This window comes from Malaclemys terrapin, chromosome 1, assembly GCF_027887155.1.
Source record: "Malaclemys terrapin pileata isolate rMalTer1 chromosome 1, rMalTer1.hap1, whole genome shotgun sequence".
NCBI classification, from domain to species: Eukaryota; Metazoa; Chordata; order Testudines; family Emydidae; genus Malaclemys; species Malaclemys terrapin.
In genome coordinates, this window is record NC_071505.1 from 104580229 (window position 1) to 104607431 (window position 27203).

A 27203-nucleotide genomic window follows, 5' to 3' on the forward strand; every position below is an offset into this window, starting at 1 on the left:
GATAATTTTGCTTAAAAAAAAGAAAAAAAGAAAAGAAAAAGAAACATCTTTAGGTTTTTTCCCCCCTAAAACTTTTGATGAAACGTACTTACTCTTTTAAAACCATCTGTACTAATCGCATAAAGGTTGTCCCAACTTTGCAAGGTTGAGAAGTACCACATTGTCAAATCACCAGGTGCTCAATGGACATATCTAATTTGCATAAAATAGATACATATTGTAGCCCTCCTTGTCTTCAGTATGTAGGTGTATCCTGCAGCTTGCTTGCAATATGGAGCACTGCATGCTGGGACTTCTGGTCTTTAAAGGCCACATCTCCATCTTGAAATTGAGCATTCCTTTCTGCTGTACTCTAGAACTGACCATCTAGAATTGACCATCACTGGTATTGCAAAAATTCTCCACCTAAAGTCACACCTAAAAATCTGAATAGTTTAAAAGAATTTCAATTACTGCATTAAATATTCTCAGAACATTCCCGTTTTCCCTGTTTTATCAGAATGAGGGGGAGAGAGAATTTTTAAGAAGATCAGAGACCATAAGAGAAACACTCTTGATTGAGTAGTGCAACTGTTTATTTTAAGTATTTGTGTTTTCTAGCTGGTGCTCACATATTATAAATGATTAAAAAAATGTACAGTCTGCATATGTTAGCTCAAATTCTGTTGACTTGTTCTTTGGTCTCAAGGTCTATAGTGCCTTCAGAAGTCTTGCCTAAAGCCAATGAGGCTGATTTATTTTGTGCTGCGTTATAATGAATATTTACATAAGAAGATCTATATATGTGGAGTACATTAATACACAAAATAATGCTGATGCATAAATAAGCATTGCATTTTTATATGCACCAGCCATGGGATTCAGAGTGAGCATTTCCATAGCAACCTTAATCCTGTGTCATCACCTTTCAATTATGCATTACAATTATGCCATTTAAAACCCTGAGCAAGATAACATGGTACTTGAGAAATAATAGAACATTGTGTGATTTAGTGGAAAAGGAATAAAACTTTTTGAAAGAGGTGTTGTCTACTGGTCAGAACACAGAGCAGTGATCTAGAAATATGAGTTTTGCTTCCCTTCTGACACTGATTTGCTGTGTAGTCTTGGGCAAGTCACTTAACCTAAAATGGGAGTGATAATTCTTATCTGCCCAACAAAGGTGTTGTGAGGATTGAATAATGTTTGTAAAGTGCTTTTAAAGCATCAGGTAAGTGCCACTATAATTGTTTTTCTTTTGTTCTCCCACAAAAAAGTTAACTCTAAGTGCATTTCCCGAGTACAAACCTTAAAAACAGAAGATCACTAGTTACAGTGGTATTACCCTCCAGACCAACCTCAGTCTTTGTACCTTTTCGCCATAGCACCCAAATACATTCACAGGCTCGTCAGTTCCATGCCAAGGTGCTTTTCAGTTTCAGCAGACAGCCATCCGCAATGCAGACATCTAATTCCTCACACTGAAATAAACTTGATCTCCATCATAAGCAAAACTAAGATGCCTTACTGCTAGACCTACTTTAAATGTCTATGCCCCGATTGGGGTTTCTGCTATAGCCTTTGTATACTGGTGGAGCTATCATACGGGTGCCACAAAGGCAGTGGCAACTGATTGGGAGTACCCCTAGCATCAGAGGAATTCCATAGTAGTGTAGGTCTGGTGAATAATCTTTAATTACCCACACTATTACAGTGCTTGGTGTAGATGTATGTCAGGTTATAACTGAGGGAAGGGGCAGGATGTATTGGAGGAATCAGAAGGTGTAGCTGGAATACACTGAACTGTATTTACAATGTAACATCCCATAGGGAATCAGTGCAGGCAACAGTGAGTTAGAGTAGTCTTTGGGGTTGCCTCCAGAGGGCCACAGAGGTTGATGCACAGCCACCTTTGCCATCCCTCTCCTGAGCTGCATGAACTCATTTAGGCCACAATTCAGAATCAGGTCCCTTAGTGAGCTATTTCTACCTAAAAGAAACTGAGGTCAGGGTTAAGGTTTTATATTTGTTTGTGATTTGAAGAGTCACTATAACAATAGACCTTTTCTGTATCGTAGCAGACATGTTGTGCATCACACTATGCTTTATCGTATGCTTGCCTACATTTGTGACACACTTTGAGATCTTTGGATGAAAAGCCCTGTATAAATGTTAAGTAATATGATGATGATGATCATCATCATGTAACCAATAGCCCAGGTGTTATATTCATAATAGGACAGGTAATATTCCTGTGGGAAACAAAACAGTGACTTCAGTTCCTGTAACTCTTGATGCTAATGTTGTATTAATATAGATTTTTAAAAAATCTGATAGACAATATTCACATTTTTTTATTAAAGTGCAGTGTTTCTGCCCCAAGATGCCTGCCTAAATCTCAAGGGCCCTGCAAGAGCCATTAACAACCTCTGTCTACCTTTTTGTCTCTGATATGTTTTTATCCCCTTTGCCTCTTCCACTGCTTCTTTACTCCTGGTTTGGGTTTTAAAGAGGTTGCATGTACTAAGGTAGGAGAGAGGAGATCGACTTGGAAAGCTGGCTAATTTTTTTTCTTTAAGTTAACAGAATGCTGTTGGTCAAGAAGTTGTTGTTTGATGAAAACTATGCAGCCCTGTTTCTGTTGACTTGTTTCAGTCAACTTATGGACAGAATGTTGCGGCAGTGGGTGGGTGTCTCAGAGGGCACATGGTACAGCTCTCTTGTTTTGTTTCTTCAAGACAATTTTTGAACATAGCATTTAGTTGCTTTCCAGCTGCAGTTATCAAACAAGGTTTTTCTCCTTGCTCTTTTCAGCTTGTCTACTCCTGATGCTGAATTTCTATATAAACTGTCATAATAATTATTTCAGATTAATCTAATTCACATCAAGGACAGTATTGCCTTGGTAAGAAAGAAAACCCCTATTAATACTGTTGCTCGAAAAAGCATTTAGATCGCATAGATGGGACCTGATCCTTGAGTCGTAGACTGTAGGCACTCTGCAACACAAGCAATCATAATTGAAAACAAGATGTAGAAATATACAGAAATGCATCTTGGATGTGTGCAAGCATATAAGTGTTTATCTAGATCTCTAAATATAGATATACAACACATACGATGAGGCGACCTCCACATGATAAATTTCATACCAATGTGATGCATGAATTTGTCATGTACGTTTGACTGCTTCACCTGACCTCTGCCCATTGATCCTTCTCTCCAGGACTTTATTCTAGCATTCTAAGTCCCATTTTAAGTCTTTTCTGTGAATGGAATTACATTGGTCATGCCTCATTGCAATGACTTATTGAAAAGCTTTGATTGGAACATTGCCTTAATGATTGGAACATTGCCTTAATGCATCATGTACACCCATGTCTCTTAGTGGAAAGCCATTCTGCAAATTTAGATGGGGGGAAATGTGGGGTTGGCCTGAAATGCAACTTCCTAGTGGTGATGAATTTGGAATAGTGGGTTCTTTGCATTGCGTCCTCCAAATTAGTGACCATCTGCTGCTTTTGGACTGTATTATGGCAAGCATGTAAATCTCCCTGTGACAGAACAAACCACTTACTGCAACAGGGTGAGTCTCATGTGCAAATGGAATAATTTGTAGCAGAGGGTATGGAGTGCTGGGTAAAACAGGATTAGGGAGTTGTTAGCTAACTCAAGTGGCTGGTATAGGATGGTAACATTATGGCTTTCCTCCTCTTTGTTCTTGTTCTGCAGGCTGCTCTTCAGGTGGGAGGTCATGGAGAAAGGTTGCATCAGTGCCGGGAAGTGACTCTGTTAACATACAAGTCTATCCCCATGCAAGTGGATGGGGAGCCATGTCGACTGGCTCCGTCTCTCATTCGGATCTCCCTAAGGAACCAGGCCAATATGGTGCAGAAGAGCAAGAGGAGGACATCCATGCCTTTACTCAATGAGTGAGTTGGACTTGTTCATGTCCTAATACAAGGAGGCTGTTACTGGGCAGAGCATTCAAACAGGGAGTTTTCATGGACTGAACCATCAGAGTATTTGGAGAAAGAGGTCCAGAAACCCCAGAATGTTCCTCTCCTCCACATTGTATATATTTACCAGATTTTGTGTGTGCTTTAACTAACAGGGTTCCCTTTGTCTTGCTTTCAGAAAGATGTTATGTCTTTCAATTATCCAAAGGGGCAACTATTCGGGGAGGTCTCAGTGGACTGTACTGTGTGACTCTTACTAACACTCGTGGAAGCTGTGCAGATATGCCCCTCACACAATTTAAAGTGCCATATAATGTGCTTTCTGAAATTGAGTCTTTTTGATCCCACATTGAGACCATTCAACTAATATCCACAGTCCACTGCAGGATACAGATGTGCTCAGGCTATATTGAGTCTTTTTGTGTTGGGAGCATGCTGCTCCCACTTGAAAATGGGACCAGCCTGAGGATTCACTGACTAGAACTATTTGTTGCCATGTGGGGAATCCTGATTGGAGTGTGCTGGTATAAATCACTAAGGGCTTGTCTACACATACAGACTCTACCTATGCCGACAGGAGAGCTTCTCCCATCAGTGTAGTTACTCCACTGCCCTGAGAAGTGGTAGCTATGTCATGGGAGAAGCCCTCCCGTCGCTATACTGTCTACAGTATAACTATGTTGCTCAGGGAGGTGGATTTTCCACATCCCTGAGCAACATATTTATACCAACAAAAGTCTGTAGTGTAGACCGAGCCTTAGGGTCTGGCTACTCTGCAGCTGGGAGCATGCTTCCCAGCACAGGTAGACAGACTTGTACTAGCTCTACTCAAGTTGGTGTGCTAAAAAATAGCTACATGGCCACAGTGACACGTGTGATGGCTCTGGCTTTCTGCCTGAATACAATGGCACGTGACCCCCGAGTATGTACTTGGGTGGCTAGCCTAAACTGCTGCTGTGGCTACCATTTTTCACATGCTAGCTCAAGAAAAGTTTGTCTACCCGCGCTAGGAGGCATGCTCCAGCTGCAGTGTATATGCACCCCTAATTGAGAGAGTTCAATAGCTCTCAAATCAATAGTAATTCTTCCTGTGCTGCAGTGTCTGGGCAGTGGTAAAACATTGCAGTGTTCTTGGAAGTGTCAGCAAATCAAAGGGGACTTTCCTGGTCTATTAGGAAGTACCGAGGGATGCATTTTGCATGAGACACCAGATACAGTATATTTGGCAGTTCCCAGTCTGCTAAAAGAAAAGCTATAGTACTCAGATTTCAATGAGAGTGTTAGCTTTAGGGAGTTGCATCTGAGGGTGGATTAGGATTGAGAGTTTCTGGATCAGGGAACCAGGAAAGAAAGGAAGAAAAGTGAGAATGGACAGGTAAGGCGATAAGCTATAAAATGAGAGGGAAGCAGCATTAGAGTAGCCTAAAAAGGAACAGGGAAAGGTTGAAATAAATGGAAGCCAGAAAACATCCAAAGAATAGAAGATAAAATTTTAAAATATCTTTTGATATTAAAACATTAGTTTAAAAAAAATCCCTAAGAGAGCATTTTAATAGCATAAGAATATTTTTACAAAGACTTTAAATATTAAAAATGCCATTATTCTTGATTTACCAATGAGTCTTTCTGTGCTGCTGAGATGGGAGCTAATAAACATTCCCGCCATCATCTTCATGATGTATTATTTAAATTGCAAAAGACAAGGCAGGCCTTCAGTATATACTGAGCCTCGGTTTAAAGCCAGATACCTCCAGCACCCTACAAATGTGTTTCATTCAAACAGCCACATACTCAGGAGTGTGTTATTCCTTTTAGCAAATCATATAATCCAGTGGCTGCCAACCTTTAGAAGCAGAAGTGTATCAATTCATAAAATCAAGTACTTTGATATACCAACCAATGACTCCCTATTCAGTTTTGCATGTTCAGTTCTGTTAATGAGACAAACGTTTTGGAGCAGCAGTCTAAGTTTGTGTTTACCACATGAGATCCTTATTTGTCTTGAAAATATGTTAGGCATACATTTCACCTTGAACAGTTGATGAATAGAAGACTATCACCCCCTGAGCAATGACCTCTAATTTCTTTTCACCACCCCATACCATGCTACAAAGTCCAAACTGGAAAAATTCAATCCTGAGCCATTGTTTCCAACCATGAGGGAGGCCACAGCAGTAGGAAGAAAGCATTTGGTGTATTTCAGTCTAGTTATTAGCATGGTCAGGCATGAGCTATAGCATCTGAGTTTAAACTATGGATGGGGTATACTGATCCACCCCATCATGGTAACGCTATACAGTAATTAAGGTCCACTGAGCCGTGGAGAATATTGTTCATGGCAGAATTGGTTTGAATATGCTATGCCAAACTCCATCGGGTTCAGAGCTTCTGTTGTTTGGGTACCTTTTGGTTTGAATGAAATATCCAACTGTGAGTCTGTGTTTTTGGGGGGTTACTGGCAATTCGTCAAGGACTTTAATCCCAATCTCAAACCTCTGCAAGGCGTGTGTGTCGGTGTGCCTGGGCGGTTGGGAAGAAAGGTGGAATGGGCGGGCAGGTGGAATGTCTGTTGAGTTTCTTGGCATAATAAAGATGAATTATAGGAGGAAGAGGTTAGAGTTGACTAAACTGGAGTTTGCCCAGTATGACACTGTTCTGCAAAATCCCACCACAGACACCAAGTTTTCCCTTTTACATTGTCATATAAATTTCTTAACCTGATGTCTGCAGTGTTTAAAGGCATCCCATCAAAATCTTTTCAATTTATAGAATAGGTGGATTTTTTGTCCTCAGGCTGGTGAAAGTGCACCCTGTGAATTATAGATGTGTGAGATTACTGAATGGGTCTGGCACTGCATCTGCAATTGCTGGAAGCTTTTCTTGAGCTTTCTGCACATACAGTGATTAAAAAATAATCTCACATCACACTAATTCTGAAAGCTATTATTAATTACTTTGATGATATTGGAGGAGGAGGTTAATAGCAGGAACTCCCTTTGGAATTTTGTCTGATGTAGGGGCACAAGTGAGAAAGTTTTCTTTTCTTTTTCAAGTTTCTTAATGTGTTTCTGACTTCCCATTGTATGTTGTTTTGGAGTTCTGTTTTTTATAGCATTGAGGGCTGGCCGGGAATGGTAAATTTACCATCTGCCCTGCCGATGACTTTTTCAAAAGTCACTTATCCACTTATACAAATAGCTGTTAAGGACGTATACCTGTTATGAAATAAAACAGTTTCTGTGGACCAAGGCAAAACACATGCCCTAAAATACTGTGGTAAGAGTGGGTTTTTTTCCCCCCATGGAAAGTTTTGACTTTTCTTTGAAAAAACTGAAAAGTTTTCGAATTTTGGATTTTTTTTCTGACACTTTTTGGGTAAATTTTCATTTAGTTGAAAACCCAATTTTCCATCAAAAACAGTTTTGATGGAAAATTTTTGACAGGATCTAGCTGTGAGACTCTTTGAGGTCAATCCTTGATAGAGGGATAAACCTGCTGGAGGAATGAATTTCTAAGCCATCAAATGGAAAAATGCAATAGTAAACTGGCTGTAACAAATTAGTTACCCAAAGACTTCTCTTTTGCACTTAACTCTGTGTATTTAACTAAAATATACGGTATCTTATAAAAGAGCAGAACCATTTTTTGTGGCTGTGTATGCTGGAAGGAGTGAGGGCTACAGAGATTTCCCCCTCCATCCTGCACCTATCCCAACTCTCTTGTTCTCCTCAGATTCAAAGAGCTGCCTATCTTCCTGCAGTGTCTTCCTTCAGAACCTGTAAACACTGCTCACCTGCAGAGAGTCCGGTTCATAGGACACAATGGATCCCCAAACTCCCATAAAGCAGCATGCCAGGAAAGTGCAGTTTAAAGTTGATCCGACTCAAAAGGAAGCCTTTGGGGTCAACTCAACAGAATGAAAGGAAACATTTTGATTTTCAGGAATGTCACAATGGTTTGTTTCAATCAGAAATGTTGAAACAAATTCAAACATTTCCGAATACACATTTTTCAGCAGATCATGAAAAATTTCTAAATTTCAACTTTTTGTCTCATTTCAGGATTAAAACAAATGTTGAAATTTCAGAATTTCCCATGGGATGGAAATTTCAAATTTTGCTCAGCTCTAGTAAATAGAAATGTGTTAATAAGTGGCTAGAAAGAGGCATGTTTGGAGGAGCAATATATATTTCTCCCTTTGCTCTTATTCTAATGCTATTTTGACCAGTAATCTTTCTTCGACAAGCAGAGGTAGCCAAACAGTATAGTGATAGATTCAAGAGGCAAGTCTGTTTAGCTTAACAAAGAGATGGTTAAGGGTTGACTTGATTACAGCTTATAAGTACCTGCACGAGGAACAAATATTTGATAATGGGTTCTCCAGTCTAGCAGAGAAAGGTATAACGTGATCCAGTGGCTTTCAGTTGGAAGCGAGACAAATTCAGACTGGAAATAAGGCATTATTTTTTAACAGTGAGGGCAATTAACTAACTGAACAATTAACTAAGGTTCATTGTGGATTCTCCATCACTGGCAGTTTCTAAATCTAGATTGGATGTTTTTCTAAAAGATCAGCTCTAGGAAATTTTGGACAGGGCCGCCCAGACGATTCAGGGGGCCCTTGGGCAAAGCAATTTGGTGGGCTCCTTCCATTTAAAAAAAAGTTGCAACACTATAGAATACTATATTCTTGTGGGGGCCCCTGCAGGGCCTGGGGCAAATTGCCCCACTTGCCCCCTCTCCCCTCCCGGGCGGCCCTGATTTTGGAGGGAAGTTCTCTGGCCTGTGTTATACAGGAGGTCAGACTAGAGGGTAACAATGGTCTCTTCTGGCCTTGGAATCTGAGTATTGAAAGGTGTGGTGGTTTTGGCATCTATCTGCTGGAGTTTTTAGTTGATATTAAGAAATGTTACAGTGGTGACCCTAAGCAGGATTTGAAATCAAGTTGCTCAGGTGGGAAAATCCAACAGAAATAGTCAGGGTATTCTGGTGTCATCGTTTTTTTAACCTTAGAAAATAGAAACACAATGGGGACCTTTGTTACTGAAAAGGAAGGTCACTGTAGGCATCTGACATTCCCTTGACTACTGCTATTAAATGGGCTCCCTTGGTTTCTCTTCTGCTGTTGTGATTTCTGGATGTTTGGGTTGTCTTTCCTTTGTTGTGCTGATTAGTAAATCCATTTACCTCCTGGCATAGGATGTGAGCTGTCAGTGGATATTAGGAAGGTGGTGAACCTAACTTTTCCTTCCTTCATATTTTCATGTTGAGGCAGTGATAAATATTAGGCCTTCAGAGAGCAGCTTCCCTATCGGTCTTTTTTTAGATGGAATAGTCTCCACAATGGGAACTCACCTACCTTATCTATCTCATAGCTCATCTCGGCTAACATGTCAAAAGCATCTAAGAGACTTAGGACCCTACGTCTCATTGACTTGCCATGGAACTTGGGCTCCTAAGTCACTTAGGTACTTTTGAATATTTTGCTTCTCATCCATTTACCTAATTTAGGTTTTTATACCATGCTGCTTACCCTAGTACCTAAGGGCCATCTCCTTTCTCTGTCATTTCCCAATTCATCTCATCCCAAGTTGTGGGGAAGTGAGCATCGTTTAATGTTTGTTTTTGAGAGTAAAATGTCTGAAAGGTTATAAAAGAGAATGCACAAGAAATCTGCTCCTGAATAGAATGAGAGCCGGGGATCCAAATCTAGCAGTACAGTTGAGCCACTTAAGCTGAAGGAGAATTTCCTTTCCTTACTGACAGCAGCAGCACTAATAGCCTTATTCAAGCCTTCAGCTATTAGAGGACCAGACAGTTTCACATGTGTTGCATTCCACCTGAGCTGGGCAAATAATTGGCAATGAATAATTTATCCAATGACTTTCACCTCTTCGGTTACTGAGTTATCCATGAACAGATTGTGATCTTCTCCAATGTATTCATTATCTGAAATTATTCATAGAATAATTTCTGCAAATATTCCTTGGTCTCTTCATTGTTCATCAATGAATATTCAGTTCATTATGGAATATTTCCTATTTGAAACTTGAGCTGTTTTGATTGAACAAACAGTTTGTTTCTGTTCTCTGATTGGATGAGCATACCACCGCTAACCGGAATCAGGTTTCTGGTTTGAACATCTTCTGATTATGAATTTTAAATTCTTTTTCAATAAATACTGTACAATATTTTCTTAAAATTTTCTGCTTCTGCAAACATCCTGCCAATTAAACTAATTTGCAAGAAGAAAATGTAAAAAGTTCTGAATACAGTCAATATGGTTGCTATTAGCTGAAAACCAGACCTTTGAGGCCCCATCCCTGCCCTGCCTCTTCCCCTAGGACCCAACCCCCTGCTCGCTCCTCTCCCCCCATCACTGGATCATCTCCACCTCCCTCCCCCTAAGCTGGGCTCCCTCTGCTCCAGGCCTGGGACGGGAAGTGCTGCAGCCTGATGTGGAGCCTGCCTGCAGGTAGGCGGTAGCCCCGGCTGAGCAGGGGCTGGCACAGGTTGATGACCTGGCACTTCCCCCCACCCCAGCCCACAGTAACCAGACTTTTGGTGTCCGGTCAGTACATCTGACTGGACACTGCCAGGTCCCCTTTTCGACCGGACTTTCTGGTCAAAATCCAGGCACCTGGCAACCCTAACAGTCAAAGAAAATTGGTTTAAAAGTTAAAAAAAATGTTTGCATTGCAATTGGAGGACAATGTTCAGGGTCAATATACCGTGGTCGTTCATATGATGTTTCTACCACTTCATTGTTTGTTTCTGATAGGTGCTTTCCAAACATAAAAGAAGGCATAGTCTCTGCCTCATTCTATATACCATTACACATAATGGGGATATAATAAAGTAAAGAGGTTCAATCCAGAAGTGACTTTTTAGGTGCAACAATTGTACAATGTTGATTGATATTGTTTATACTCAGGAACAGTGCAAGTTGTGGACAGAAAAAAGGCAGATTACGGGGTAATGGTAAATTTGTTTACTTCTCATATCTGATTTCCATTCGTCTTCTGAGTCAGTTTAAGTTTAGTGGCAAAAATAAGACTTTACTGTAGTCAGTCTAGCAGAGTCAATTTTGCTGCAGAACAACGAGCTGCATTCTGTTCTGCTGCATGCATCATTAAAAGACTTGCCAGTTAAGTTCTGATTCCATAAGCTCTCTTGTTGATGCAGGAGATTTATGAAACAGAACACAGCTTGGTTTTCAGAGATCAAGCTAAGCATGCAATGCTGGCAGGTAGGTTTTGCTTACAAATCAGACAATATTTTTCTATGTGGAAGTCATTGAAGAGAAATTAGAAGGGACACCAAGAATCAGTTTCCCCAGGGTCACTCTCTGACCCGGAACCCCAGGTTAAAATATTGCTTTGCAAGTTGTAGCTAATCAGAGTCATACACAATCCTACAGAGAGAATATTTGGCTTTCAGTTTGGGTTAAAGGAGGATGATCTGCTGTTATGAAACAAAAATTGTTCCAGAGGTTAAATATAGAAGCATTCCATTGGGACAGTTGAGAGAGGTATAGAGACCCCTTTGAGTATAGAAACTAAAGAAACCAGCTTTGGGAGTTACTGTATATTACATGCATGGTTCTCTAAAATATGTTAAGGAAGAATAAGGACAGCATTTTGCCATTGGGATAGAGGAATTCCGATTAAGAGTATTTTTGTAAATGTTAACAAAAATTGGCAGATTTGGGGAGGCAAATCCATCATATCAAGCTTTGGCTTTGATAGCTGTTTGCTCTTCTGGACTTGCAAGGTGCATCACAGGCTTTTCAAACTCTACAGGCTTAAGATCTTTCAGTGCCTGTGGGACCCTGGCCCAGAAACCTCTCCTAATGTAACTGTGCACATTGTTTGCCATTAGCCTGTTCACAGCCTTCAAAAAAAGACCTTTGTGTCACTTCGCAGTGAACATTGTCATTTGTTCTGTTTGCCTGTTTTTTGTTGCTGCTGCCTCTCTAGTGCACTCTTGGAGCTTTGCATGTGTTTTCATTCAAATGTTATGTGATGCATTCCTTTTGTTTCTGTTTAAATGTTGTATGTCTCTCTCTCTCTCTTTCTCTCGCCTGGCTTCTTCATTGTCTATCCATGCTGTTGTGCTGACTCTGTCTTGGCTGCTCATTTCCTGCTGCCTATAGTATCCATAAAGGGCGCACTGCAGACCTGAGAAGAGTCTCTGCTCCCCCTGACTCCTTCACTATGTAAGTACTCTGCTTTTTCTTTTCATTTCCTTCCTCCCTTTCAAGTGTGTTCTGTCTGCTTCCCTTAACTTTTGTCTGTTGCACTCTTCTACTGTACCCACCGTGCGGGCAGCAATGCGATCAAGACAGTCTGTCTCCCAAAGGAGCAGATTCAGCAATGCAGTGATAATTGCCTAGAATAGGAGTTGTTTCTTTCTATTTGATCTTTCTTTTTTGTAGGGTTACCATATTTCAACAATCAAAAAAGAGGATGGGAGGAGCCCCGCCCTAGCCCCGCCCCTGCCCCTTCCACTCCCTCCCACTTCCTGCCCCCTCAGAACCCCCAACCTTCCCCCCCTCTCCTTGTCCCCTGACTGCCCCCCAGGACTCCACCCCCTCCCTAAGCCTCCCTGCCTCTTGTCCCCTGACTGCCTCCTCCTGAGACCTTCCCCACATCCTAACTGGCCCCCTAGGACCCTACCCCCTACCTGTCCCCTGACTGCCCCAACCCTTATCCACACCCCCACCCCCTGACAGCCCCCCCCCAGAACTCCTGACCCATCTAAACCCCTCTGCTCCCTGTCCCCTGACTGCCCCCTCCTGGGACCCCTGCTCCTAACTGCCCTCCAGAACCCCACCCCCTACCTAAGCCTCCCTGTTTCTTGTCCCCTAACTGCCCCCTCCTGAGACCCCCCCCCACCTGTACCCTGACTGCCCAAAACCTTACACCCCCCAACCCCCAGACAGCCCCCCCCCCGAACTCCCTGACCCATCCAACCCTCCCCCCTGCTCCCTGTCTCTTGACTACCCCCCCCCCAGGGAACCTCCCTGCCGCTTCTCTGGCCCCCGGCCCCCTTACTGTGCTGCAGAGCAGCGCGCTCGACAGCGGGGGAGGGCAGCAGGGTCGGAGCTCCAGATGAACAGCCGGCGATCTGTGAATGCAGGGCGGGAGGGGGGGAGGGAGGGAGGGAGAGGAGGGGAGTGGTGTCAAGTTTCAGGAGAGAGGAGGGGGGAAGTGCAGGAAGGGCTCTGGCTCTGGCTGTGGGAGCCCCTGCTGCTCTGTAAGCCGCGCGCACGCTCTGCATGGGGGGGGGGAGGAGGGGAAGTCCGGACATTGACAAATTCCCCCCGGACGCTATTTTTAACCCGAAAAAGCCGGACATGTCCGGGGGAATCCGGACGAATGGTAACCCTATTTTTTGTTGCATGAGCTGGATGTCAAGTCCTAAGCACAGCTGCATTCTTTGGCTGCTGGGTTTGATTCTGGCCTGCAGGTTGTCAGAAGCCAGGGGTGCTTTGAAGGCACCATGTTTTTTTTCAGCTCCCACCCTGGAAGAATTAGAAAGCATCTCTCAAGTGCCTTCTTCCTCCCTCAACTAATGCTTAGAGAAGCATTGACAGTTGCTGGAAGGAGACATGGCTATTTTCCCTCCAGTCAAGGAGAAATGAACAAGACCTTCTGGGGTTCCTCCAGAAGCACATGTCCAGGGCCGGCTCCAGGCACCAGCGCAGCAAACAGGTGCTTGGGATGACCAAGGGGAAGGGGCGGCACATCCGGCTCTTCGGCAGCAATTCGGCGGCGAGTCCCTCGGTCCCTCTCAGAGGGAAGGACCTGCCGCCAAAGTGCCACCAAAGAAGCGATTGCGGCTTTTTTTCCTCCCCCTGCTGTTTGGGGCGGCAGAAACCCTGGAGCTGGCCCTGCACATGTCTCAAACATAGCCATTGTTAACTATTCAAATGCATATCCAGAGCATTTGCTTGTCTTAAGCAGAGGTTGATGCTTCTGTTTATTCTATAGCATTGTTCACTAATTAGTTCCTAGCACAGCTTCCAACCAATTATTGAGTAGCTAGAACTACACTGCTGCGTCTGTGCTTGCACTTCTGGAAAATGCATTTGTCTTGAAGAGGTACAAGTTCCTTTTCTGATGGTCACACAGCATCCCTGGGAATACTGGAGATGAAGTGACTAGCGTCTCTTTCATGAATTTATAATATTCATAACCAGGATTTTTGGTTTTCAGTTTTAACCAAAAATAGCCCAACCCCGCCCCACCCTCCAAGCATAAGCATTTCTTCTTCTAACTGGTAAAAACCAGAAACTTATTCCTGCAGGGGTCCTGGAACAATTTGTATAGTGGAGGTGCTGAGAACCATTGAACCAAACTGTAAACCATGTATATGATGAAACCACTTCAAGCAATGGCCTGTGATAGCACCCCTAGTTCCAGCACCTATGTCTGAAAGGGAAAGTTACTATTCTGTTTGCAGCTGCATTAGAAAATAAAACGGTCCCTTCCTGGCAGTATTTTGACTGTCAGTAACTCCAGTGTGGTACACTGGCTATCCTGTAGCTCAAGAATCTAACATCTCTATAAAAATGTTGAGAACTGGTGATTTTTAAAAAAAGCAGGCACAGACAATTGGTTATTGCTTTATTTACTCATTCTCTTAATAAGGATATGCCTTATTGTCAACCTGGGCACATTTACAATAAAAACAACCACCATGTACTATGTCAATCCTATCTGTGCAGCTTGGCTTCAAAGATGTTTTGTTAATATGTGAAATAAGAGAAATAAGTGAAATAAGAAATGCAGTTGGTTTTGTGTTTGCACCACTTTTGTCATCATGTTTTGTGAATGTTCTGCTGGACAACTTTGAATGACAAGCAGGTCTATGGAAAAAATGAATTTGAAGAATATATTAAAGAATAGTGAATTTCAGACTGTAACTGTGAATATTCCCAGTGGAAAGTTGATTCTAAAATTTATGCTCAGATAATCATGGAACAGCAACAATGTTGTGTGTGATCTGTTTGCCCAGTGAAAACTAACCATTCCAGTTCTATTTGTGAATATTGAGTACTCGCGATGAACTGCACACAAACTGTCGTCAAACCAAGACTTATTTGCTCAACGCATTCAGTGAATAATTCAAAAAAAGAACAAATACATTTCAAAAAATTATAAGCAGCTCATTGATATTTGACAGACAAGGAAAATATCCTCATTCATCATGCATTATTGCTATAACATATTCACTCAGCTCTATGAAAAAAATATTAACACAAAGAAAATAACTCCCCCATTTAATAAAACCAGGTACACCCCTCAAAGCAAGCACCTGGCAACGGCCTGGGTAAAGCCTTCCTGCATGTCCTGAACGTTAACAAACTTGGGGACCAAAGAGCAGGGGAGTGTGTTTCAGAGCCAAGGGCCATCCAATGAGAATGACCTCCAAATCTGGGTACTGTTAGCCTGAGTATCCCATCGGGTCTCAACTGTCAGGATAAGGCAGAAAGAGAACAGCAGTTTCTAAGACATATGGGACCCAAGCTAATTTGTAAGTCAAAGATATACTGTATCTTGAAATCTGTAAAAATAGATTAAACATGCAGCTGCACTATGACTGCCAATTAATGTGTCTGATTAATATAAGTAAGAACCCAAGAGGTGTTAGGGAAATTTGATTTGGGCTGTGATTGCTTTGAGATTCAAATGTTCCTCGTCTTTTGGGTAATGCAGAAAGTATGTGTGTTCCAGTTAGCAGACTACAGCAAGAGGGATTCTGTGGAGTTTCGGGGATAGAGCCTGTACCCTAGATAACCCTCAGGTTTTCTGGAGCAGTGTCTGTGGACAGGATAAGTCTTGAATTTGGGGCAGCAAAGACTGTGAAAGAAAGAAACACACCTACACCGATTAATTATATATTTTAAATTAATTTTTCCAAATTCAACAAATATACGAAAATACCAGATTCATCATAATACCCAAAGTAAATGAAGAGGGTTTGGATAAAAGGAGGAGAAGGGAAGTGACATATCTATCTCCTGAGTCTAGGTTAATCATAGACCTCTAAAAAGTCAGCCCAAATGGCTTTGAATGTTTCAGGCATTCCCTTTCTGCGGCATGCCAGTCATTCGTTAGCTGCTAGGTCAGACGGATCACTGAATTAGGAATCAATATTTGGTCGGGATTGACTTTTCCATTTTTGCAGGATTAATTTTTTAATCACCAAAACTACACACTGGAACCAGGCTGCCTTGTTACCAGGTAATCTCCAGATTTCCAGAATATATCCAAGAATGAAATTTAAGGAGGAGGGCTCCAATTTAGCATCCAAATTGTTCCTTTGACCCACCTTATACCAGAAATTCTTGATACGGGGCACTCCCAAAACATACGAGCTAATGAATACCAAGGGAGTTACATTTCCAACAGTGGTCAGCATTTATGCGGCTTATTACCATTAGTCTGTGTGGGGACCAGTATATCTGAAAGCATATATTTTGGTGAATGAGCCATAGCTTCAGGTTCTGTAATTGCTTTTTTAACATTCGATACAATTGTAGTCCATTCTCTATTCCAGGCAACTCTAAAATGATCAATCTTGGGCAGATTTTTTGGGGCCAGAAAATCATAAAAGGATACTGGTAGGGGATATTGTCTTTGAATTATTAACAGTAGAGAGTTTTGAAACTTGGATTGGGTATAATATGCCTTGATTTTTTTACTGAGGACTTATGGGTAGAGTAGAGTACTCACATTTTTAGTGTCAAGTATCACAGAGGTAGCCATGTTAGTCTGGATCTGTAAAAGCAGCAAAGAGTCCTGTGACACCTTATAGACTAACAGATGTATTGGAGCATGAGCTTTCGTGGGTGAATACCCACTTCGTCGGATGCATGTAGTGGAAATTTCCAGAGGCAGGTATAAATATGCAAGCAAGAGTGAGTCAGGCTAGAGATAATGAGGTTAGTTCAGTCAGGGGGGATGAGGCCCTCTTCTAGCAGTTGAGGTGTGAACACCAAGGGAAGAGAAACTGCTTTTGTAGTTGGCTAGCCATTCACAGTCTTTGTTTAATCCTGAGCTGATGGTGTCAAATTTGCAGATGAACTGAAGCTCAGCAGTTTCTCTTTGAAGTCTGGTCCTGAAGTTTTTTTGCTGCAGGATGGCTACCTTTAAATCTGCTATTGTGTGTCCAGGGAGGTTGAAGTGTTCTCCTACAGGTTTTTGTATATTGCCATTCCTAATATCTGATTTATGTCCATTTATCCTTTTTTTTAATCCACTTTTAGTGGAGTGTTTTTTAAAGTGGGATGGATGTTTAGATCTTTGAGTATATGCTCAGTTGGGATGATGCATATGAATATCATATTTGAACTGTGCAGTTGATGCAAAGCAGTATAACTATTTGGATTTATCTGAAAAATTAGCATTGGCTACTTGAAAAACAAGAAGTAATTGACTTACTTGGGCCTGCATTTAGAGATGTAAGCATTACTAAAGGATCCAACTTCCACAAACTTTTCATGCATAAAAGGAGCACTGTGGATATGCTGTGATTATTTACTATTAAGATCTGCATACAGAAAAATGTTATTGTCTAGTTGTTAGTATCTAATATAACGAGTATTCTTGGCTAGTGGGGAGTGTGTGATATTTGCAGCAATGTTCACATCTTTTGTCTGTGTGGGCAACAAAAGTTCTGAAAGGAATCAATTTCTGATTTTAGAAATTTGAATGTCTAAAGAAATCTGTTTGTATGGTGTGCACCTGCACTACAGACTCTTTGAAATGGCCAAATAAAAACCCTAACCATAAAAGAGAAAGCATAACGAGGACCAAAGTAAAACAAGACAGCGGGGCTGAGTTAGAGAAAATGGGTCAATGTCTAACAGTGGTATTAAGGATCAAAGAGGTTCTCCTCCTCCTACCTCTGAATGAATTATAAGCATTTGAGATGCTCATTTTTCTTTGTCCTTTTTTCTGTTTTCAATCAGTTGATCGTTAACTGGTGTTAGGCAAGAGTTAAAAATTTAGTTAGCAGCTGAGTCAGAAACAGAAACACCAGAGGCCCAAGGACACTGGTAGCTGTAAACACTTGATAAACTTACATGGTCAAATATCCTCCCAGTAACTTGGCTCTTAGAACAGAACAAACCCTCCCTTCACAGCCCTCCTGATATTTGTAAACACTCACCCCCAACCCCACCCCTTCGCCTAAAGGGCAGTTATAGATAATCGATGTAATCAAAATAGCTTTGATGCGTATGTTCTGTTCCTGTCACTGTCATGTTAAGTGCTTTCTCTGTCTCTGAAACAATGTTTGTCTCTGTAAGAACAAGATAAATGCAAATGAAGTGATAAGAGAAAAGTATATAATTGGTCTCTGTAACCCCACACTTCTGAAGCTGTTTATCAGTCTTCCCGGTACCGTGAAATAAACCCCTTCAGTATTGTCTGTCCCTGCCTGATTCTTGGGGAAAAGAATCTCCATGCTTCACAATGGGCTAGTGTTAAAAGTGAGTTTTCTGATCCTTCCCAGACCATCCGATGTCACTTAAGTCAGTGGTTCTCAAACGTTTTTTTTCCTGGACCACTTGAAAATTGCTGAGGGTCTTGGTGGACCACTTAATGATCTTTCCAAATGTTTGTACCGTTAGCTAACTATTGTAAAGCGCTTTGGATAAAAATGCTTTATAAAAAACCCTTAATAATAATTAATCTTTTTGTTCTACAAACAAATGCACATATTTTAATATCAGTAGTCTTACCTTTCTAATGTGATGGATGTGACCTCTCTTCCTCCGCCGCAGCAGCCCCAGAGCTGGGGCTGGAGAGGAGGGGGGTTCTCCCTCTCTCCTCCACCTCAGCAGCCACAGAGCTGAGGCTGGGAAGGAGGGCTGTCTCTCCCCAGCAGGTGCAGCCCTGGAGCTGGGGAAAGTTGCCTCTTTCTCTGACCACCACAGCCCTGCATGTCCCAAATTCCCCCCATCCCCTCTTCTCACCCCACTGCCCCCTCCCACCTACCCCCTATTCCCCCCAAGGCCATCACCTCACCTTACATCTGTGTCTTCTCCAGGGTCCAGGCACCTAATTAGTGGAGCCATGCCTGTGCGGCTCCACTAATTAGGTGGGTGGCCCTTCATTCTCTCATGTGCGGCTGCCCAGGTGCGCACCTTAGAGGGAATTATTCGCGGACCACCTGAATGGAGCTCACGAACCATTGGTGGTCCATGGAGACCACAGTTTGAGAACCTCTGACGTAAGGCATGCAGTGAAGTTTGCACCTGGGTAATGCTACTCTTGTAAGTTGGGTTGCACAGGTGCACTGTAGATAGTGTAAGGAAGAAGCTTTAGTCCGACTGACGTTGATGAGACGTAAGCAAGAACAAAAGTGCTGTGCTGAATAGGTATGGGATTACATATGGGCTTACAGTTAAGTACATTCTTATTTGCTTTGCTGAATTGGGCCCTAAGGAAAGAAATTAATATATTGTGCAAATGACACGTTTGATAGATAATAGGCCATTTAGTCCAACTAACTCCTGACTTGAATGGGTCAGACTCCCTAGCAAGATTGGCCTTTAACAGCTGACACTATGAATTGGCTATTTGAAATGATCCTTTTTGATAAGAATAATATCCAGTACATAGCAGCGTCATGAACTAGCAGTAGGATTGGAAGAAGATAATTTAGTCTACAGAGGACTTTGCCCAGTATACTTATTGAAATCAATTAGATGTAAGTACAGTTGAATGAACGTTGATCATTGCTAACTTTTTTTTATTATTATTTTTAAAGAGAATGGTGGTCTCTATTATTATTTTTTTTGTAATAGGTTCCTGGGTTAGCAGTGAGATGGTCATGATCAGGTTTGAATCTTTATAACACTCAAATGGATTTAAAAGACAAAATGGGAGATTTTCAGCCATGCTGCGGCTTCTTTGTGACACTGTTGCAGTGCAAAGGGCTGTCAATCTAGTGCTGGGACAGAGTTTAGAAGGAATGGCTGGGGACTGGCCAGATAACTCTTCCGCTTTGTTGATCCCTAGCTTCCAGAATAACCCCTTGGGACCACAGTCAGCCTGGTGCAACTTACAGCAGCCCTGAGGTTACTTTATATTGTGTTGGGGCATTGGGCCAGTTCCAGAATGGGAGAACTGTCAGATGGCATAAAGCCCCCAATCCTGAATGAAGCAAGCTTGGCTGGATCCCGGCTAATATATATTTGTTTGTTCAGTGGAACTCACTTCTGCAGGATATTGTTTAGGCAAATAGCTTAGTAAGGATTTTGTGTGTTTTTTTTTTTTTTTAAACTTCATCTGAAGCAGCTGGCATTGCCTATTGTCAGAGACAGGACACCATCTAGATGGTTCTTTTCCATTATGGCAGTTTCTATGTTTTAAATAGATAAGAGCTGTCAGAAGTAACCTAATTTTTAATACATCATTTCCAAGCTCTGCCAATGAGATCTTAGCAGTGAGGTTAATTTATTTTTCTCCTTTGATTGCTGTTATCCTGCTCCTGATTGTTCTAAACACAAGGACATTTAATTAGTTGTGCATGTTTATTTCTTCTTCAGGAGATAGGTAATTCATTAATCTGTCACTGCAAACATGTCCCAGAGGAGTTTTGTGTTTTCTAAAGTTTAGGGTTTTTTTAGGGGGGGAAGTGGAGGGGGAAGGGAGGGAAGAGCTCAGAATGCTTTTTGGTGAATCCCATTAAGAGAGTTGTTAACAATATTTGCATAGTTTGAGGTGGGCTGTATTTGGAAAGATCTGTGAAAAATACCTCACTTGGATTCTTCAGGGGTTGTTTTTTGACCCCTTCCTCTACCTTTATGCAGACATGAACAATGAGAAACGGTTCATCAGATTTATAAATAATTGGAATGGGAATTACGGTGTGTATATCACAAGTTGTTTTCCCCCAGTTGAATCAACCTGGTGTCCTAGCACAAGTGTGTTTTGATTACCACACTGGAGCTCCAAGATCAGGAGCCAGCCTGACCTCTCCTATTCTTTTTTTCCTGGGTGACTGGAGGCTGAAACACAGAGCTGAGGTAAAACAGCCGTGCGCCAAGGAGGGCATTTGGAATCATCCCACCAATGTCTGGATGATTAACAGGGAAGTATTGGGGTCAGAGCTTCATCAAAAGATGAGTGTGCCTTACTGCTGGATGGAAATACCTGGGTTTTGATGGTGACTGCCAGAATATGTATGTGTGTTGTCTACATGAGTTCAGACACAGACAAGGGACAGAAAGCATTACTGATGTATTGCTTTCTTCCCCAGGTCCGTGTCTGAACACACGTATACAAAACATACATGCATACATATTCTGGGGACCACCATCAGAACGTGGTGTATCTCACTGTAAGACACACTCATATTTTGATGACGCTGTGACCCCAATACTGCCAGCAGTTAATCATCCAGACATTGGTGGGATGATGCCAATTGCCCTGCTTGGCGCATGGCTGTTTTACTGCTGTCTGTCTGTCTGTACGCAATCCCTCAAGTTTATAAATCTAGGCTCTTTAGCAGGCTTGTTAGTTCACAGGTACAGAATTCCAGGAATGCTGTAGTTTATGTTAAAGGACTGGTTATCGTTAGATAAAAGTGTGTCACTTCTCCAGTAAGCAATTTCCCTTAGGGAGGTGGTGGGAATTAAAATAACTGCATCTAATAAACTGAGTCTTTCTCTAGCATGATAAAGACCTGATTCCTGCTGTACACCTAGCAGATATTAACTCCTTGGTTCCTGGAGGGGGCAGTGCTGGTGCATGATGTGGGAGTAGGTGCATTCCACAGCAGAGAAAAGGAATGGAGAACGATTGTTTTGTTGTTTTTTTAAATGAAAATTAGGAATTTCTAATTAATTCCAAAAGAGAGTGTGGGAGACCCAATATTTTTACTTTCATAAATGAAGATTTCAGTCCGGTTGCTGTCAGTCAACATCTGTGTTTCTTATTATGTATTTCCTTTTATGGGAAAGTCCTACAGAGTTTATGTAATAGAAAATGATAACATTTCAACAAGTTTCAATACAGGTTTAGTGGAAAATTATACCCCTGCTACCAAAAGGAGATTCTTAGTTGAAGTTTTTAGAGTTATTTCTAAAGATCTTGATTATATTTCTGTAGAGGCTTTCGTGTTTCATCCCAATTACATTCTACAGATCTTTTCCATAAGGATTGGTTTGATTGAAGGAAGAAAATGCCCAACCCTTGCTCTGGGTGCCTCCGGCACACACTGTCAAATATGTCCATCAACTATAATTCCATATGATATAATAATCTACCCATACAATCTTCAGTGATAAATACCCACTAATTAATATCAATAACATTCTAAACTCCCTCATCTACCCATCAAGGCACCGCTTACTTAACGGCTCCAGAACTATGTTTGTCTTATCTGTGCCCATTTTACCATTTTTCTTCTAGTTACAATATTTGTCATGAGTAGAGCTTGTCGAAATTATTTTGACAAAACTATTTTCTGTTGGAAAATGCTATTTCATGGAAATCAAAATGATTCTCAGCAATGTGTTGATTTCAACAAAAATTTTGACAGAAATACTTTCAAATGATTTGAAATTGAAATGGAGTGTCCTGTTGGACTTTCTTATTTTGCTTCTACTTTCCCATGTAGTTTCATTTAGACTTTTATATTATAAAATATTTATTTTAATGTTCTATATTTTAACATTTTATATTATAACATTTTGAAGTGATTTAAATGAAATGTTTTTTTCATAAAGACATTTAGACATTTCTCAATTGGAATTTCTGTTCCCCCCAAATTTTGACATTTTAACCCAATTCATGATGAAAACAAAGTTTGAAATGTCTGAAATTCCTGCAGGATGGGAAATTCCATTTTCCAACCAACTGCACTCAACAGCAATAAGATGAAAAGGAATTTTTTCAGTTTTTTTCAACTATTTCTAGTAGAATGGTGACCCAAGTCATCTTTATTGAATGACCAGTGTTCTTATCTGAAATAAGATTGTGATTTGGGTTTGTTTAGGGCTTGAAAACTTTTCTTCCTCATTTTACACCTGGAATAACACTTTTTTTGTTTTGTTTTTTTTGCAGTGTTTGCAAACATTATTTGAATAAATACTATGGTTAGTATTCAGTGGTATTCACAAGCTATTTTACTAGCTTTTTCACAAACATGTTGTGAGTTCAACTCTGTTGTTCCCAGGCATGTTTGTCTAAAGGTAGAGTATTTGTGCTTACGTGTACTAACATGGTTTCTCACATGATTACTTATGCAAATTGCACAAATATTTGTACTGGAACGGTTTGCTCTTTTGTCTTAAAAACTCTTTTGGTCTGGGAATCATCCAGTTAGGTGCCAGGAACAATACCACTCGAAACAGGTGACCAATCTCACTGCATGTGTGTGAATTACAAATAGTGAATACTGAAAGCAGTTGCTGTCATGAATAGAAAGCAATTCATCACATAAATTTTAAATGAAAAAATTGTTAGAAACTGAAGTGTGTTTTCAGGTAATTCAGGGGTAAATTCGTTGAAGATCTAGTGCACTGTGAAGAACTTGTCGAACTCTGGATGTACTACATATGACTAGATTTTATTAAATGCATCTTGCTCCTTACAAAGTACCTTTTAGCTCTGCAACTTCCAATATTAGCCTAGTGCTACCAGAGAGCTCTTTTTTCCAAGAAGGTAACATCTTGTGGCTTAGTATTATCATTCATCTTGAACATGGTTAAAATGGCATGTCCTCTTTCTTGCACATTACATATTTTAGCAGCTGTAACTTATTTTTGAAATATGCATCTTAGTGCTGCACTTCTTTTTTTGGGGGAAAAAAAGCAGCTGCGTTGATTTATACCAGCTAACTGCACTCTAGTGACTGAACTGGAAAGGAATTATGTCTACTGAAGTCAAATAGTGTATTTCAAGGTTATGTGCTTGTTTTATTTAATAGAAACAAATTCAAAGATGCACCATACAATTACAGCAATGCTTTTTAGAGTATTTGGAAAGCACCCTCTTAAGCATTTTCTTGTGAAAAGGTGTTTCTTACTGAAGAACGTGTCGTATGGTTTGTTTTTTTTCATACCTTTCCTGAGCTCCAAATATTATTTTAGACTTGCCACTGACTATAAATCTCACCTCACTCTTCCAGTTCTGGCTCTGAACGTGGAAACATAGAATGGACTTCTTGCACTTTGGGGTCCGTGCTTCCCCTCTTTCCCTTTCTAATTTACAGAACAAGTATGGTACAAGCAGGACCAGTGAGGCCTGTCCCAAAGCTGCACTACTAATGTGCACCAACCTTGACATGGTTGGACCAAGTGTAGGTGTGAGAGGGTAATTTTGTCTCTGTGCCTTTTCCTTCCCTGGACTTCATGCAAAGAAAGGTTGTTAGTTGAAATGGTGGTACCCCATAAGAAAATGCCTTCTGGGTAAATGAGCCACCACCCAACTGTTCCCTGTAGGATCTCTGAAAAAGTACATGAGGAGCCACTTGAGTTGTCTCGTCTACCCTTCCTAGAATTGACGGGCATGTTACCGAAATCTTATGGTCAAAGAGTCAAAGGCAGCTAATGCATCAAAAGAATCGCCAAGGACACAAGATTTTCATCCATTACCCCAAGGAAATCATTAACCAACATGACCAATGCAGTTTCTGGACTGCACCAGGCTGGCTGGGCTGAGGAAAGTCAGAGATACTTTTACCATAAGTGGCTTCACCATCTCAATATTCTTACCCCCAAAATGGATTATCATGAGCAAAGCCCTGTGTCTGGGGGATAGTTCCACAGAGTCGTCTCTGTCTGTCCTGAGGAACTAAAGAGTAGAGCTGGCTGATTTCCCTCCCCCACCTCTGGAATATTTAGATGAGAACAAAGACAGATAATTTTCTTTTAAATTTTCCATGGAAATTTTTGATTTTTAATGAAAATTCAAAAACAAAAGTATTTTGTTTTTCAGTCATTCAGCTTTCAGTGAAAAAAATGAAAATTTTCCACAGAAGGTAGACAGTTCTTGTGAAAAATTGTATTTATTCAAAACTCCAGTTTTCCCCTGAAAACCAGTTTCAACAAAAAAAAAATTCAACCAGCCCTGCTAAATAATATAGGGGACTGGTAGATGGTCTTGTTGATAAGAAGATATTGGACTGGGACTCTGGAGCGTGGAGTTCAGTTCCTCATTCTATCAGAGATTTTCTGTATGACTCTGGGAAAGTCACTTAATCTCTCTGTGCCTCAGTTCCCCCTCTGTAGAATGAGGATAATGATACTTAGTTACCTCTCAGGGGTGTTTCGAGGCTAAATTAATGTTTGTGTGGAGCTCAGAAATGATGGTCATGGGGGCCATATAAATACCTGTGTAGACTGAAGGTCACCAGTTTGGTTTTGGATTTTGCTACCAAACAGCTCTGTGAGATGGGATGAGTCAGTCATTTCAGTTGAGTGCCTGGTGAACAGGTGTCCATATCTCACAAACCACCTGCATAACTGGAACCCTTATGGGCAATTTTGTAAAGAAGAATGAATGAGATAGGGCAGTGGCTCTCCACCTTTTTGATAGTGTGACCCTGTATTGCAACAGATACAAGCTTTTTTTTAAACCCCTTGCCCCTCCCTGCAGTCTAACCATAAAGAAAGTGAATGAGATTATGACCCCCCCACTCCTGAGCCTGTTCACAGTCCCCAGGCTGAGCACCCAGGCGCTGGGAGAGTGAATTATCTTTATAATCACAGAGCTGGGCCTCAGGTTATTGTTAAAGCACAGGACATAATGGGGAAGCCAGCACTTTCCCCTTCACCTGTGGACAAAAGACTTCAGTTTCCAGGGCTGTCAATCTGTCACTTTTCACAAACTCGAATAAATTCACTGAAATATGTTTTCCTTCCCGCAGACAAAGACCATGCAATTAAATTCTTATATTCCCAGACTTAAACATTTTCTTATCTTTTTTTCTTGCTAAAAATAAAATCCCTGGCAATTTTTCATTTTAGGAACCTGTATTTTATATGACTTGCAAGGAAACATAATTCCTCAGACTGTCCTATTCATTTCTCAGCCAGCCGGCTGTCTGACACTAAATTTCTTTGACAAAAAGAGACTAAATATAATTATATAGATATTGTTTGATCTATGTGCTCACCGCTCCCACCCTTGTCTATAGATCTGTCTCCGTGTTGGTCTGCCTAACTGTAAAAACTGCAGTTGGAGAGAGCTGGTTATATGGAATATCGTAATGCCAGTTAAGTTAGAAGGATGTCCCCTGAAGCTGTGCTGGAAGTTAGCCCAGCTGTCTGTCAAATAAACTGTGACAAGCTTAGCTTGCACATGGACAGCTTCCTGACATCTTTGGGCACCTGGACACCACAGCTCCCGTCAAGAGGAGCACAGGAGAAATGTTGGTAGCTTGTATATTGCAAAAAGCATCACTCCTGCTGCTGCTGCTGCTAACATTTATGATTCCTTATAAGTTGTACTTTATGTACAGGTCATTTGTATCATTGCTACAGAAACTCCTGTATGAAACAGGAGGTTCTTTGATAAAGCTCTTTCCAGTGTGTTGTCTTATTCCCCAGTTACAGAAGAACCCTGAATTCATTATTCTTTGTCACTTTTCAGGCAAAAACAACTGTGCCTAAGGTGCTTCTTTAACTGGACTTCATTTTCAATTTCTTTCTTTTCATCTACCCAGAGGTGACACCACTATTTATACCAACAGACCAAAAGTATACAATAAGCTCACTCTGAAATACTTGCTAATTGCCATCTCGGTGGATTTACCAAGACAGGCCAGAGACAACATGTCTTGTTAAGTCAGCTGTATTTTCAGACAAAGGAATACTGGCATACTTGTAAAAAGTTTCCCTTTCTGAAACACAGCTAGTGTTGAGTTTGGTTTTCCAACAGGCAAAATGCCTGTAGATCAGATGCAGTGGAAAGGAGAAGGACCAAATAGAAAACTTAATAAAGTGGATAGAAACATGTCTCTTCATACAAATATATCTGTGTGTAGTATCTTAATTTTTGGAAGACCATGAGTGTATTAGATGCTAGCGACATTGGCAGACTGATATTACTGGCATATTATTGAGTGAAATATAAGTAGGATGGATGGTCTTTTGGTAACACACAGGACAGGGAATTGATTCATAACTTTGTCAGCCTCAGGGAAATCATTTACATTCTGTGTGACTCAGTTTCCCCACCAATAAAATGGATATCACACTTATCACATGGGGTGCTGTGAAATTTAATGCATTATTGT

At 41.1% G+C, this 27203-nt stretch overlaps 1 protein-coding gene across 1 annotated transcript in view; it reads left to right on the forward strand.

The window, feature by feature from the left end:
- Positions 1–27203, forward strand: part of DGKI (diacylglycerol kinase iota) — a 286719-nt gene that overhangs the window by 169338 nt on the left and 90178 nt on the right. Inside the window, exon 20 of the mRNA XM_054034123.1 lies at positions 3712–3911. Within this exon, the coding sequence (XP_053890098.1) occupies positions 3712–3911 (200 nt within the window). The remainder of the gene's footprint in view (positions 1–3711; positions 3912–27203) is intronic.